General features: G+C 38.4%; 3 protein-coding genes across 6 annotated transcripts; 2 read left to right on the top strand and 1 right to left on the bottom strand.

The window, feature by feature from the left end:
- The first annotated feature begins 4,870 nt into the window (after window positions 1-4,870).
- On the top strand, window positions 4,871-8,738 carry LOC109173625 (phosphoinositide phospholipase C 4-like). Of its 3 annotated transcripts, none has more exons than XM_019322869.1 (10): window positions 4,871-5,412; window positions 5,727-5,923; window positions 6,208-6,343; window positions 6,445-6,720; window positions 6,801-7,018; window positions 7,137-7,254; window positions 7,334-7,486; window positions 7,576-7,662; window positions 7,851-8,145; window positions 8,656-8,738. In XM_019322869.1, the coding sequence occupies exons 1-9, from the start codon at window positions 5,098-5,100 to the stop codon at window positions 8,142-8,144; spliced, it is 1,794 nt and encodes a 597-aa protein (XP_019178414.1). In that variant the 5' UTR covers window positions 4,871-5,097; the 3' UTR covers window position 8,145; window positions 8,656-8,738. The 3 variants fall into 3 exon arrangements, with proteins under 3 accessions (XP_019178414.1, XP_019178415.1, XP_019178413.1); XM_019322870.1 differs by lacking the exon at window positions 8,656-8,738 and adding an exon at window positions 8,571-8,589; XM_019322868.1 differs by lacking the exon at window positions 8,656-8,738 and having other exon boundaries at window positions 7,851-8,368.
- Window positions 8,580-11,208, top strand: LOC109173626 (phosphoinositide phospholipase C 2-like). Of its 2 annotated transcripts, XM_019322872.1 has the most exons (8): window positions 8,584-8,935; window positions 9,020-9,216; window positions 9,315-9,450; window positions 9,547-9,738; window positions 9,814-10,037; window positions 10,122-10,239; window positions 10,480-10,716; window positions 10,794-11,208. In XM_019322872.1, exons 1-8 carry the CDS (start codon window positions 8,636-8,638, stop codon window positions 11,091-11,093), a joined length of 1,704 nt encoding a protein of 567 aa, XP_019178417.1. In that variant the 5' UTR covers window positions 8,584-8,635; the 3' UTR covers window positions 11,094-11,208. The 2 variants fall into 2 exon arrangements, with proteins under 2 accessions (XP_019178416.1, XP_019178417.1); XM_019322871.1 differs by having other exon boundaries at window positions 8,580-8,935; window positions 9,547-10,037.
- Window positions 11,209-13,783, bottom strand: LOC109173624 (putative serine/threonine-protein kinase-like protein CCR3). The gene has a single exon (XM_019322865.1). It carries the CDS (start codon window positions 13,488-13,490, stop codon window positions 11,244-11,246), a length of 2,247 nt encoding a protein of 748 aa, XP_019178410.1. The 5' UTR covers window positions 13,491-13,783; the 3' UTR covers window positions 11,209-11,243.
- Window positions 13,784-14,160: the final 377 nt, after the last annotated feature.

The raw sequence follows: 14,160 nt of genomic DNA, 5'->3' as shown, positions 1-14,160 counted from the left end.
AATGTAATTCCATTCACAATTCCGTTGTAACCGCTTCTCCCTCCATAATATAAGAGGGAGTTGCGCTCTGCTTGTTTGAGTTAATTTTCCATTCTGTTCTTCTTCTATCTTCCATCCGTCAATGCAGAGCTCTCGTTTCTCTCTTCATCAGTTGGTGACTTCAACATCAAAGAATCAATTTTAGATATACTTGAATGAGTTTAACAGTAGCATCGATTTAAGTGGAGTAAGTATTTTTGTTTTACATAATATTTTACATAATGTTAGTTCAATTGTTTTGTGGTAATAAGTGACTAATACAAAAGAATAATAGTAATATTTTCCCTGCCATAAAATCATATGAACAAAACCCAATAAAATGATATATTTAATACAACGGCCTCTAAATGAAAAAACACATCAATAGTTGATGTAGCTTTGACGTTTCCTCTTTATTTACCACGCATATATCAATCATTATTGCATGGACCATGATCCACACAATTGTGTGGATCATAAATAAAAAGTACATTTTTTTAAAAAAATAAAAGGCTAATTCATTAATCATAAACAGAAATGTTTACAATATAGATCGTTAGAATGACAGTGCATTCTTTACAGTCAGACATAGAAACAAGTTTCCTAGTAATGTTATTGAAAACTTGGATCGCGGACTGTTTTATAAATTTGAAGCCGAAATTGTTGAATGAACTTGGTGCTTCTTCACAGATCTGGTCAACCATAGCCAAGCCTGACTCTGATGTAACCATTTTATCATTTCACGCTTATGAGGAGAACTCGCCAAAGAAACGAGAGGAAAACTCGCCAAAGAAACGAGAGGGAAACACTCGCCAGAGAGACGAGAGAAAACAAACTAGTCAAAGGAACAAAGGAATAACGTAGAACCAAAAGATAACAAAATAAATGGAAAATATGATAGAAAACCTGTCAGATCTGGAGAGTCTCTGACGCCTTCTATGGAAAAACGATCGGAGATAATCTGAGATCTAATGCTTAATCCTAATGGAGTCTACTAATGGCACCGCCAGCTCAACCCTCCATTAGAGCGTCAGCCGGTGGATGGATTTGTAGGACCTTTACAGATGAAAAAGGGAGAGAAAGCAGTTGTTGGGAGAGTACATTTTTAATATACTAAATGTACATTATTTGTATACTAAAAGTACATTATTTGAGAGTACATTATTTTAGTATTAAAAATACATTATTTTATATACACTATCAAATAATGTACCTTCAGTACACAAATAATGTATTTTTAATATATTAAAAATGTACCCTATATTCATGGTTCACACAAATTGTGTGGACCATGGTCCATACAATAATTTGCCCGCATCTCTAGCATAGCTCAACAAATAAACTTGTTTGGTTTATTACTACTTTTACTAGATAGAAGTAACTCACTTTACCCCTAGAATAGCTCAATTGACCAATCAACCCAAAATAAATTAAAAAAAAAACATTATTATGTAAGTAACTACAAGGTGCATATATACAACCATTTACAGGGCGTTTGGTTGAAGCGAATTTAAATTCCCTTCTCACTTAATTCCCACATAATTTCAAAGGCCACAAAATTCCCTTGTTTGGTTGAAAGGAATTGCAATTCCTCCATTTTCATGGAATTAAAATCCCATGTCCCCCCTTGGGATTTTAATTCCTGAGATTTTAGGAAGAAAAAAGATAGTGATGAGTCAAAATTACCCCTTCCTTTTTCAACATAAAATTAATGCCAGACAATAACAATGGACATTTTGGACTTTATATTACTTATTTCCTTTCAATTCCCATACCATGTATACCAAACATTGGAATTGAAATTCCCAGGAATTCTATTCCTGTAAACCAAACACTGAAATTTAAATTCCCACTTTATTTCCAGTAATTCATCTCCCATGAAATTGCAATTCCTTTCCCACGTAATTTCCCCTCTCCAACCAAACGCCCTGTTAGAATTTGTATATCAATTAAGACATTTTATAATTTATATCCTTCACCAATTTACATAGTACGAATGGTGAGGGGACCAACACTAGTATCTTAGTTGGTTTATGGTGATAGATTGTGGGCAAAGACACATGATAGAGTTATGATGATCGCATTGTGAGAATTATACTTGATGTGGTGGATTCCTTGTAGGCACTATATATTGATCCTCTCACTTAATGAATCACTGAGTTATCGTGAATTCGTGATTTATCCCTACACTATTTTGTCGAATCAAGATTTGAGGTTTTGGTGATAAAAATTTTCACCTTTTATGGGTAAAAACGGTGTGGGTACTTAAATTAAGAAATTGACTACAAAATTTCAAATACTCCGTAAAGGAAAATACTATTTTCTACTCCCAACTTTTACTCCACTTTAACAGGGGCTCACATAGAAAAAATAACTTATAGAGCTTGCCACATTAAGGAATAAATTTAAGGGAGTAAGATTTGTGAGTACATGTAGCAGAAGTCCTCTTTAAATGATTAGTTGGGGTAGCAGGTCCCTCCACTATTGAACCATCAAATCAAAATGAAATAAAATCAATAAATTTTGGTGGCATGTCTTTTTACGATTGACTTTGTGTACCGATTAACATTTAACAACCTTGTACACCATGTCTTCCATGTGCTTCAAATTTTTACCAACACCTTTTTTTTTTTTTTTTTTTTTTAATTGTAAAATGATTCTCGTGTAACACAATATATTTGTTTTTTTTTTTTTGTTTTTTTTTTTTGAAACAGTGTAACAAGCTATAAGATATTTTTTGAAAGGAAATCAATGTGGTTGTATTAAAGAAAGCCTGAAATCGAGTCAGGCGGGATTGAGTCCCAGTACATAGCAGTAGAGTTCTCAAAAGCTGTAGATGTTAAAGTGTGTGCATAATAGTTCTGCGACCTAGGAATAAAATTAACCAAACAGTGATGAAAAGTAGATATGATAGCCCCGCAACTATCAATAGCATATCCAATTTATGAACGAAACGGGGCTTGAGCGGATGACAGATAGCCCTGCAGTGTGCTGCAATCGGTATAGAGCTCTATGCAGTGTAACAAGATATTTTTTTTTTGAACTTGTAACAAGATATTTAGTTTTAAGTTATTTTATATAAATTTAAGAGAGCCAATATTATGTCCCGGGACATAATTAAGTAGTAAAAACTACTTAGATCACTGCGTTATTGAGACACATTCCATGAGTTGACATGAAAAATTCGAACTACACCAGTAAACCACACATAAGCATCAATCACATTCTCTCATATTTTTTAAAATGTGAGATTTTCATTAATGTGTTACATCATGTCAGAACATTCATTGACCCAAACACTCCTACATATTTGATCTTGTATGAAGGTCATGTCATTAGGATAACAAGTGTTATATTTTCACTAATATTTTTTAATGATCAAATAATATTTTTTTAGTAAAAGTATAATAGGTGGATGATCTATAAAAAAAAATTATATTTTCCTTTAAAATATTATATATGTGAGATTTATGTTTGCACACGAACTTTTATGTTATTGTGAATAATAATATGGTGTTGCTATTTGCACCACCCTTTGGTCAAAAGTGGTATAAAGTATCCTTGAAATTGTGAAAATATGAAACTTTAATAATTATATAAGTGGTGTAAATAGCCAAATGGAGGTTCATTTTGCTATTTGCACCACCTTGGTCAAACCTCATTTATGAGGTATAATTAATAAATTTATAATTTAAAATTTAATTACATAACATTAAATAAAAAAAAAAGTGAAAAAATCTACTTGGGTTGCCTTCTCCGGTGAGAAGGTGACTCACTGGGCTACCTTCTCACCGGAGAAGGTGACGTTTTTTTTTTTTTTTTAATAATTAATATTTTGATTGTTAAAAAAAATAGATAATAAATATTAATCTTTGACCATATTTAATGATGGTGGTGCAAATATCACTTTTTTATTTGCACCACCAATAAAATTATTATACCTATTAAATAGGTGGTGTGAATAGAATTTTCCTAATAATATTTTCACCTTTTACTTGTATTGATTAAAAAAAAAAAAAAAAAAAAAAACAGGCACATGATTGATCAATGGATAATGTACTTATGTACCTAGCTCAACCGGCATGGCCGCAGGGGTAGGTGATCCTTAATTAGTTTCTATTATTATTTGAGAAAATTGCAATTTAGTCCTTATATTTATAGAGAATCATAATTTGAAGCATTCAATTGTTAACATTGGTATAATTGACTTTTAAATTTCTCACGAATTAATGATGTTGACAGTTTTAGTTTCCCAACCCGTTAAATGTAAGTTTTAATACGTTCTCGTATCAAACAATCACGACTTCGAATGCTAACTACAATAAAGAAGAAAATACGTAAACAGAATGTTAAAAAAAAAGGTTAAAAAGACCGTGTCATTATTATGATTATTTTAAAATTTATTTACAAATGTAGTCTATTATTTGTAATATTTACAATTAAAACTAAATTTAGAGTAAAAAAGTGATTGATTAATTTTAACCCCTACCAATAAATATAATCTTTTAATAAAAAACTTTGGCAATAGATTGGTGAACAATAATTCCTCATAAATAAATAATTAATAGTGTAATAAAGGTAGTTAAACCATATATATATAACCATCATTATCAGCTATATAATCCTTATTTGTTGCATTAGCGCTACTATAGCATGCAAACTAAGAGATGTAAATTGTATTAAAAGGATTGTATGTGACAAATTTGATCAAAATTTTTTGACAATAATTAAACTCGTGTACTTATTATATCAGACTTGACAGATAATTAAGACAATCACATAAATAACTAATTGTATCGGAGCTATTAACATCTTATATTATATATATCACAAATTTAAAATTCTTTATTTTCGTTTTCATATTCATTAGTTCATTACTGTCACTGTGGATCCATCGAAACGCAGCATGCGTGAAATGGAATGAGTGTGCGGCCTGGTTCCGGTCAAAGACGGATAATCATATGGTATAGGCCACCTACATTATAAAGGAACAATTTTTTTTTTCTTTTTTTCCAGATTAAAGGGAGAAGAAAACTAAGCAAATCTACGCGGCGAAAAGAGGTGACAGAGTTTGCCGGAATGGGGAGTTACAGAGTCTGCGTTTGTTTCACCCGGAAGTTCAGGGTGACGGAGGCGGAGCCGGCGGCGGACGTGAAGGAGGCTTTCAAGAAATACGCGGAGGGAGGGACCCACTTGACGTCTGAGCAGTTGCGGCGGTTCTTGGTGGAGGTGCAGGGGGAAGTGGACGCCACCGCCGACGCCGCCGAGGCCGTCGTGCTGCAAATCCTGCAGAAGCGACACCCCATTTCCAAGTTCGCTCGCCATGCTCTCACTCTCGACGATTTCCACCATTTCCTCTTCTCCCCTGACCTCAATCCCCCCATGGTTTCCAAGGTACTTCGTGTTCTCTTGCGTTGACTTTCCGTAGACTTTGGTAGTGCATAAAGCTGCAAACTTTTTTTCAAATTCTGTGATCATTTTCATAGCTTTTGTCAGATTCTGTACCACTATTTTAAATCTAAAAACAAAGGGATTTTCTGTTTCTGATCAAATAAAGTTAGGATATTAATTTCTTTTAAATCTTTGCGTTTCTAGTTTTGTTATCTGAGCAATTATTGTTTTCTGTTTCTGTTTCTGTTCTTGAGTATGAGTGTTGTTGTGAAGCATATTTGGTGTAATTATGGTTTGATGATGTTATCTTTTCACAGGTTCACCATGATATGAATGCTCCACTATCCCATTATTTTATATTCACAGGCCACAATTCTTACTTGACTGGGAATCAGCTGACAAGTGATTGCAGTGATGTCCCAATAATTAAGGCATTGCAAAGAGGTGTGAGGGTTATAGAGCTGGACATATGGCCAAACTCTGCAAAAGATGATGTGAATGTTCTTCATGGAAGGTTAGCAAATGTCAATGCTTCTTCTGAGTTCTGACTATGTTTCTTTGAAACTCTAAATCAAGAAATGAAGCAGGAGGTTTCAGGTTACCCTATTATTTTCAACATTAAAAGAAGTCTAAATGTAAATGGTTTAAGATGTGAGCTACTGGATTTTGAGGCCAAAAATATATGGCAACTATATATGAACTGTTTGAATGATATGAGATAAGTAGAATATGGTATATTACTGTTGTTTTCTTCATAGTTTCCCATATAGCATCTAAATTAGCATTTTTGACATTCAGGACAGTGACAGCTCCCGTGGAACTTATAAGATGTCTCAAGTCGATAAAAGAGCACGCCTTTGTTGCCTCTCCATACCCTGTTGTAATAACACTGGAAGATCACCTTACGCCTGATCTTCAGGCTAAAGTAGCTCAGGTTAGTTGCTACTTAATAAGTTAATAGTTAACTGTACTTCTTTACTGATTGAGTTATCTTCGTAATGCCTACTTGGCTTTTTTTTTTTTTTTTTTCATTAGATGCTCATCGAGACATTTGGAGATATGCTTCTTATTCCTGAAACAGAATGTTTAAAGGAGTTACCTTCACCAGAACAATTAAAGCATCGTATTGTTGTCTCGACTAAACCTCCAAAAGAATACCTTGAAACTCAGTCTTTTAAAGAAAAACAAAATAGTTTAGGAAGCCAAAATAGTGTACAGAGCACTGAAAGCAGAAAGGATGCTGCTGCTGATGATGATGATGTTTGGGGCGACGAGCCTTCAACCATGACAGCTGATAAAGAAGACAGCAAGGTGAACTATTTGACATTGCTTCTTTCCATATACTGCCTAGGGATGGTTGTATATATACTGAGGTTTCGGTTTCCTTCTAGCATGATGGCGATCCAAGAGAAAACAATCACGATTCTGATGATGATGAGAAAGCACGCGAACCACCTGCATACAAAAACTTAATTGCTATCCATGCTGGGAAACCCAAAGGTGGGCTGAAGGAGGCCCTGAAAGTTGATCCTGATAAAGTTAGACGCCTCAGTCTAAGTGAACAAGCTCTTGAAAAGGCCACCGATACTAATGGGACAGATGTTGTCAGGTATAGCTCGTATACAGTTCAATAGACTCGGGACTTTTTTTTTTTTTCCCAATCGTCTTGAATTGAGTTTCTCGTTATTGTATGCACTTTGCTCTAATGGATGGTCATTTCTCAATAGTTTCACGCAGAGAAATATCCTCAGGGTTTATCCTAAGGGTACTCGATTTAACTCCTCAAACTATAAGCCACTAATTGGTTGGATGCATGGCGCTCAGATGGTTGCATTTAACATGCAGGTTTGTATCTGATACGAGAGTACAAAATTTAATTTAATGCTAATATTCAAAGGATAATGTATTACTTGTGGAATGGCAGGGATATGGCAGATCTCTATGGCTGATGCAAGGGATGTTCAGATCAAATGGAGGGTGTGGTTATGTTAAAAAGCCTGATTTATTAATGAATGTCGGTCCAAATTGTGAGGTCTTCAATCCTAAAACGAGGTTGCATGTGAAGAAAACCTTAAAAGTGAGAACCACAAATGAAGTTCAGTTTATTTCGTTTATTAAACCAAAAAAAAAAAGTTTGTCCATTCTAATCATTTTTGTATGCTGTAGGTGAAAGTATACATGGGAGATGGATGGCATTTAGACTTTAAGCAAACTCACTTTGATTCATATTCCCCACCTGACTTTTACACAAGGGTAAGGTGGTTAACTTATGATTTATTGCTATTTTCTTGCTTGGAAATTCAGTGACTAGTATAAATGCCCCTTACTTCTCTAATCTCTCGAAATAAATAGTTTCTTAGAACGTGGGAAATGATTTAGCTTCTGCATCGTATTATAAATAAAATTGGTTTGTTCGTTCATACTCTTCACTGGCATGACAGGTTGGGATTGCTGGAGTGCCTGCTGATGAGGTGATGAAGAAGACGAAGATAAAAGAAGATAACTGGACACCGGTTTGGGGAGAAGAGTTTATGTTCCCATTGACTGTCCCCGAGCTAGCCTTGCTGCGAATTGAAGTGCACGAGCATGATTTGTCTGAGAAGGACGATTTTGCAGGCCAAACGTGTTTACCTGTTGCAGAGTTGAGACCGGGCATTCGAGCTGTTCCCCTCTGTGATCGCAAAGGAGAGAAGTACAATTCAGTGAGGCTTCTGATGCGCTTCGAGTTTGTTTAATGTACTGTTTCTTTTCATCCATATTTCACGCAACAATTTCATTAGACCATGTTTTGAATTGTGTGTTGTCTTAGGATCAAGAGGCGTGTTTTTGTGTTTTTTCTTTTGGTTCAGAACAGAATCTTGTGATTTTCCATGGCATAATGATATTTATGAGTGCTGCTTGTGTACAGGTTTTCAAGAAACAAAGGAATATATGAATTTGTGAATCTTTGCTTTTACTATAATATTCAGTAGTTCAAGAATGTTTTTCCATATTAAAGTGAGCACCTTATTCTCCTGCTTTATTAAAGTAAAGACAGCACAAGCAATCTCTTTGCTTCTGGGAAGATTTAAACTTTTCTTCTTTCTGGGATCAAGTATAGAACATTGCAATAGCGTACTTTCCCAGAAACGAGTTTGACACTCCTAAGCAATTCCTGTCAGGAATAAGAAGCATAGCGGGCGCATTTCTGTCTGCATACAAGCTAACCAGGCGGGTTTGTGTAAAGATGTCCCGTCAACATTTCAGGTTATGCTGCTGCTTGCTCGGGTTCACACAGAGGCCAGCAGAAGTACCAGAGCACGTTAGCCACGTTTTTGCAGAATACTCTGAGGATGACATCATGAGCATCGAGAATTTGGTCAGATTCTTGAGGGAGTTTCAGAAGGAGGCCTATGCAACGAGGGAGACAGCCCACGAAATCATTTCTAGCGTCAAGCGTCTCAACCTTATCCAACCTAAGGGCTTGGTCGTCGAGGAGTTTTTTCACTATCTCCTCAGTGATCTTAACACTGCCCTTAATACCGAGGTGAAAATTCTTGTGTCTGTTCTAAGGACTATCTGGAATCGTGGTTCTGTTATATTTCACTTTTTGGTTTCTTCTTGTTTGCAGGTTCACCATGACATGACTGCTCCCTTGGCTCATTACTATATATTCACTGGACATAACTCGTATCTTACTGGAAATCAACTCAGCAGTAAAAGCAGCGTCGTCCCAATAGTAAAGGCACTGCAGAAAGGCGTTAGAGTGATTGAATTGGACCTATGGCCAAATTCAAGAAGGGACGATGTTGATGTCTGTCATGGCGGGTAAAAATATTTTGTGTAAATCCAAGACTTCATGTTTAACCGAGGGAGACTTGTTCCAAAAGTGATTTTTTTTTTTTTTTTTCTTCTGTAAACTGCAGGACCTTGACATCTCCGGTTAAACTAATCAAGTGTTTGAAGGCCATCAAGAGCAATGCATTTGTTGCTTCGAAATATCCTCTTATAATAACGTTTGAAGATCACCTTACTCCCGATCTTCAAGCTAAAGTTGCAGGGGTAATTAAAACTTTTTAGATCAAACGGGGTGAGTGGAGAGCATTAGAACATTTCATTTCATGTTTAAAATAAGCAGTGGTGGCGTGGTGGATGCAGATGGTGAAAAGAACTTTTGGAGAGATGCTGTTTTGCCCGGGATCAGAGATGTATGAGTTTCCTTCGCCAGAATCTCTCAAGGAGAGAATTATGATTTCGACGAAGCCTCCAAAGGAATATGCAGAAGTACACGGGAGAGCAAATGAACGATATCCCAGACCTTCTAAAGATGAAGTTCCATTCAGCCATGGGGTCTTTTTCACATCTCTCATTCATAACCAGATTTTTCCCTCCCGGATACTTGACCATACATACTCTCTCTTGCAGGCTCAGCAGCATTCGCAAGCAGATTCAGAGGAGGAAGGTGTTGATGACGATGAAGATGGGGCGACTGAGATTTCCGAATACAAAAGTTTGATTGCAATCCATGCTGGTAAGCTGAAGGGCAGTATCAGAAATTTGCCCAGCCACGATGGCAAAGTTACTCGTCTCAGCATGAGTGAAGAAACACTCGAACTTGCTGCCAAGAAACACGGGAAGGAACTTATCCAGTAACCATCTATTCCCTACATTAATTATTCATGTCGTTTAAGGTATCTGCTCAACAATGTTTGCTTGATCTGTCTGCACTTCAGGTTCACACAACGCAACTTGCTGAGAGTGTTTCCCAAGGGCACGCGCATTACCTCCTCGAACTATAATCCTTTCGTTGGATGGATGCACGGAGCTCAGATGGTTGCGTTTAACATGCAGGTCGGAGGTTTGCAATCTGCTCTTCAATTCATAAAAATAACAAAACACCCTTGTTAAGAGTCTCACATTGATAAAATAAGAGAGAACATATGGGTTTATAAGGCCATAGGTTAGACTAGCTAATTGGTTGGATTCAATCTTTTAGTGTGGTTTGGCTCATATGCATTATAGCCCAGTTGAGTGACCATACATTAGTCTGGATCAAGATTCTAACCCCACAGCTCCCCATCTTTCAAATAGGGATATGCAAAGTATCTGTGGATTATGCAAGGGATGTTCAGGGCTAATGGCTGCTGTGGGTATGTGAAAAAACCGAGTTTTCTGTTAGGCGATGGATACTATGATGAAGTTTTCGATCCCTTGGCCTTGCCAATAAAAACGACTTTGAAGGTTAACATATATATGGGAGAGGGGTGGCGTCAAGACTTCCACTTTAGACATTTCGATTATCTTTCACCCCCCGACTTCTATGTCAAGGTAAGCTAATCTATATCAAAACTATTGTTATTTGTTAATGCAAAAACTTGAAAGAAAATCTCGGTTCTGTTGTGCAGATTAGCATTGTAGGAGTGGCTTCTGATCATACGAAATCGGAGAGAACTCAGGTGGTAGAAGATCAATGGATTCCATCGTGGAATGGGGATGAGTTTGAGTTCCCGCTACGTGTGCCTGAACTGGCACTGCTTCGGGTTGAGGTTAAAGATTATGACCCAACAGGAGAGAATGAATTTGGAGGTCAGACATGCCTGCCAGTATCGGAGCTCAAAACCGGGTTTAGATCTGTTCCATTGTATGATCATAGAGGTGACAAGTACAAATCTGTCAAACTCCTTATGGGTTTCGAGTTTATTTGATATACTATATGTTATCTTGATTGTTGTCCCATGATTATTTAATGCTACTTGAATCTTAGTTTTTCACAAGAAAAAAAAAAAAAAAAAGAAAGATTTTGGTCACATGCACCAACAAGTCAACAACAACCTTAAATCTTGTCTGATGATATGTTACTGGCAAAGAAATAGTGCTTTCTCCAAGTTAGCCACAATGTCACTTATGGATGGTCTGTCTCTACCCTCTAAGCTCACACAGTGCATGGCAGTGTAAGCCAATAGCTCGACTGACTCGACCTCGTTTTCTTTTGGCAATCCTACCCTTTGGTCCAATATGGTCGAGATTTCCCCGGCTGATATCATAGGCCTTAAGTGCTCAACGATGCCCGTAGGGCCTGATTCTTCGTCTCTGAACACTGCTTTCTTCCCGGATAGGAGCTCTAGTAACACGACTCCTAGGCCATAAACGTCGCTCTTTGATGTTAAGATGTTGAGGACATAGTACTCGGGGTCTATGTATCCGACGGTTCCAACTGCCTTTCCAGACGACATGGAGTCCTCTGAGTCTGCAGTGATGAGTGAGAGACCGAAATCTGATACTTTTGCTGTCATGTTCTCGTCGAGAAGTATGTTTGAGGACTTGATGTCTCGGTGGATTATGGGCGGGACTGCGTAGTTGTGCAGATACTCGATTCCCCTAGCAGCATCCAGCGCGAGTTTGATTCTAGTTTTCCAAGAATTCAACTTTTCGCTACCCTTCTCGAGATTTGCCTTGTTGTGCAGATGATCGTACAGGGAGCCATTGCTCATGAACTCGTAAACCAGAAGCCTCTCCTCGTCTTCGTGGCAGAACCCGACGAGCTCCACCAAATGCCTGTGGTGAAGGCGCGATAACAGCATGATTTCTGAGCGAAACGCGTTTTCTTTCTCCCGGAACTTCTTCTTCCTCGAAACAATCTCCCCCCTTTTGATGGCTACTTCGCAGCCATTCCCGAGCCTCCCTTTGTAAACCGTGCCAAAGCTCCCACTGCCAATCTTGTTTTCCATGGCAAAGTTGCCGGTGGCTGCAGCTAGCTCTGACACCGAGAATCTCATCTTCTCTGCTATCTCAACATGCTTTAAGCCCGACGATTCATTCATGGAAGAACTCGCATTCTCAACCGTCCCCCCGGCTTGCCTAGAGCTCTCCATTGTGCTGGAAAACCCCCTCCATGTGCAGTAGGCTAAAGCACATAGTCCTGCAAAAGCTCCCAGTGATCCGAATATGACAAACCCCCAAAAACGCCTAATCTGAGCTTTCGAAGACGAAGAAACTGGATGCAGACGTGGTTTCGGGGCTGAATGTGGGAGAGGTGGCAAAAGTGTTGGAAATGGAAGCTCAAGAACATCACAGGATTTGCATATATTTCCAGAACCAGCACAGATGGTATCCGAATTAGGGTATATGCCACAAGAACACGTCGAGGCTTGGGTGCACGGTCCAGGGATGATTGTTGGCAAGGGAACAACATTCCCTTTAGGCCAACCAGGCCCCCAGCAAATCACAGAAAGGTTTTTGGTTGTCAATCCACAAGCAAAATCCAGGCCAGAAACTATGGACTCGAAAGAAACATTCTTCACTGCACTGTCCAGAAACCGAAGCCTTTCTGAGCCCCCTCCCCAGCACAAAACCGAGCCATTGTTCCTGAGAATCCCGCAGCTGTGATTGGCACCCAACGCGAGATCTGCAAACACGAAAGCAGAACGAAAAGGAACGTCTCCGCCATTTCTCCCTTTACAGACCAAACTTCCATTTTTAGCCATTCCACAGGCATGAAACTCACCAGCTGCTAAGCTTTCCATTTTGGCATTGCCAAATTGCCTTTGGAGCTCACCTGCAATTCCGCTCGTTCCCCAGCACAACACACTGCCGTTGCTCTTCACAATCCCACACGAAAACCCTCCACCCGAAGTGATCGTCTCGAACTTCTGCTCAACCCCGGACTTCTTAAACCTCCAGCACGATGCTAAACCGGTAGGCTCCTCAATAGCACAGACATGGGAATTCCCCACAGTTAGTCCCCTTAAACGTTTTTCCCGGCTATAGTAAAGCCTCTTGGCTAGAAACGCGTTCGTTTCCCAACACAGAAGGACCGAACCGCCTGAATTTAGGCCACAGAAGAAGCCAAGACCCCCTGATATAGACTCATAGGAGATATAAGGCTCAACGCGAAAAATCTGGCCATTCTTGTAGCATTGAATGCCCTGTTTAACCTCGCCCGCAGAAATGCCACACACAACTGCTGTTGAGTTTGCAGCATAGCTGACTGCAATGGTGGAGGCAGCGCCATAGCCAATGGCAGGCCTGGGAAGAGAAATGAGAACGACGAACAGATTGATCAGCACTGTGGGGTAAAGATTTGATCTTTTCTTGATCTTCATAGCAATGGGAATCTGGGAATTGAATGAAAGACAAGAAAGACCATTCTGATCTACACTAAAACATTCCCATCTTTCTACTAAAAAAGTTCTCTTTTCTGCAACCAATAAAACAATTCTTGCTGATGCAGAAACATTCTAGTATTCTACCAGACATCATAAGAAACAACCTAAGTATAAAGTGGACAAAAGGCAGTCAGAATTCAGAAACTTAAAAGCAAGGCCATGGAGGAATGGCACCTGCCTTCAGTCCAAGCAAGCAACCCAACAACTTGTAATGTATATTATGGCTGCACATGATATTACTGTCCATGTCTCCATCATACTACTCATAAACTTAGGCGTGTAAACATGTTTTCTGATTATTTTATAGAGATTTTTAAATCTAGTGTAAGTAAGCCAATGGGGAGTAAAGGATATGGTGACTACTAAGTTGACATGAATCATCTTATTTTCTTCGATTTACGAAAAAATTACACTGCAGGATAAAGTCCGCCTTGTAACCCTAGTCGACAAAGAACTGCCTTTTGACCTTATTAGCTAACAAAGGACCGTCTTGTGGCCCTAATTGGCAATGGACTGCCTTGGGACCTAGTTGACAAAGGACCACAAAGAGGTAAATTAACTTATGTGTGCATAGCTAACTGGTTCAAACTAAGTCAAAAGACGTACC

Source organism: Ipomoea nil, unplaced genomic scaffold (genome assembly GCF_001879475.1).
Source record: "Ipomoea nil cultivar Tokyo-kokei standard unplaced genomic scaffold, Asagao_1.1 scaffold0482, whole genome shotgun sequence".
NCBI classification, from domain to species: Eukaryota; Viridiplantae; Streptophyta; class Magnoliopsida; order Solanales; family Convolvulaceae; genus Ipomoea; species Ipomoea nil.
Note: the sequence above shows the minus strand (reverse complement) of the source record. Positions and strands in the feature narration are given on the sequence as shown.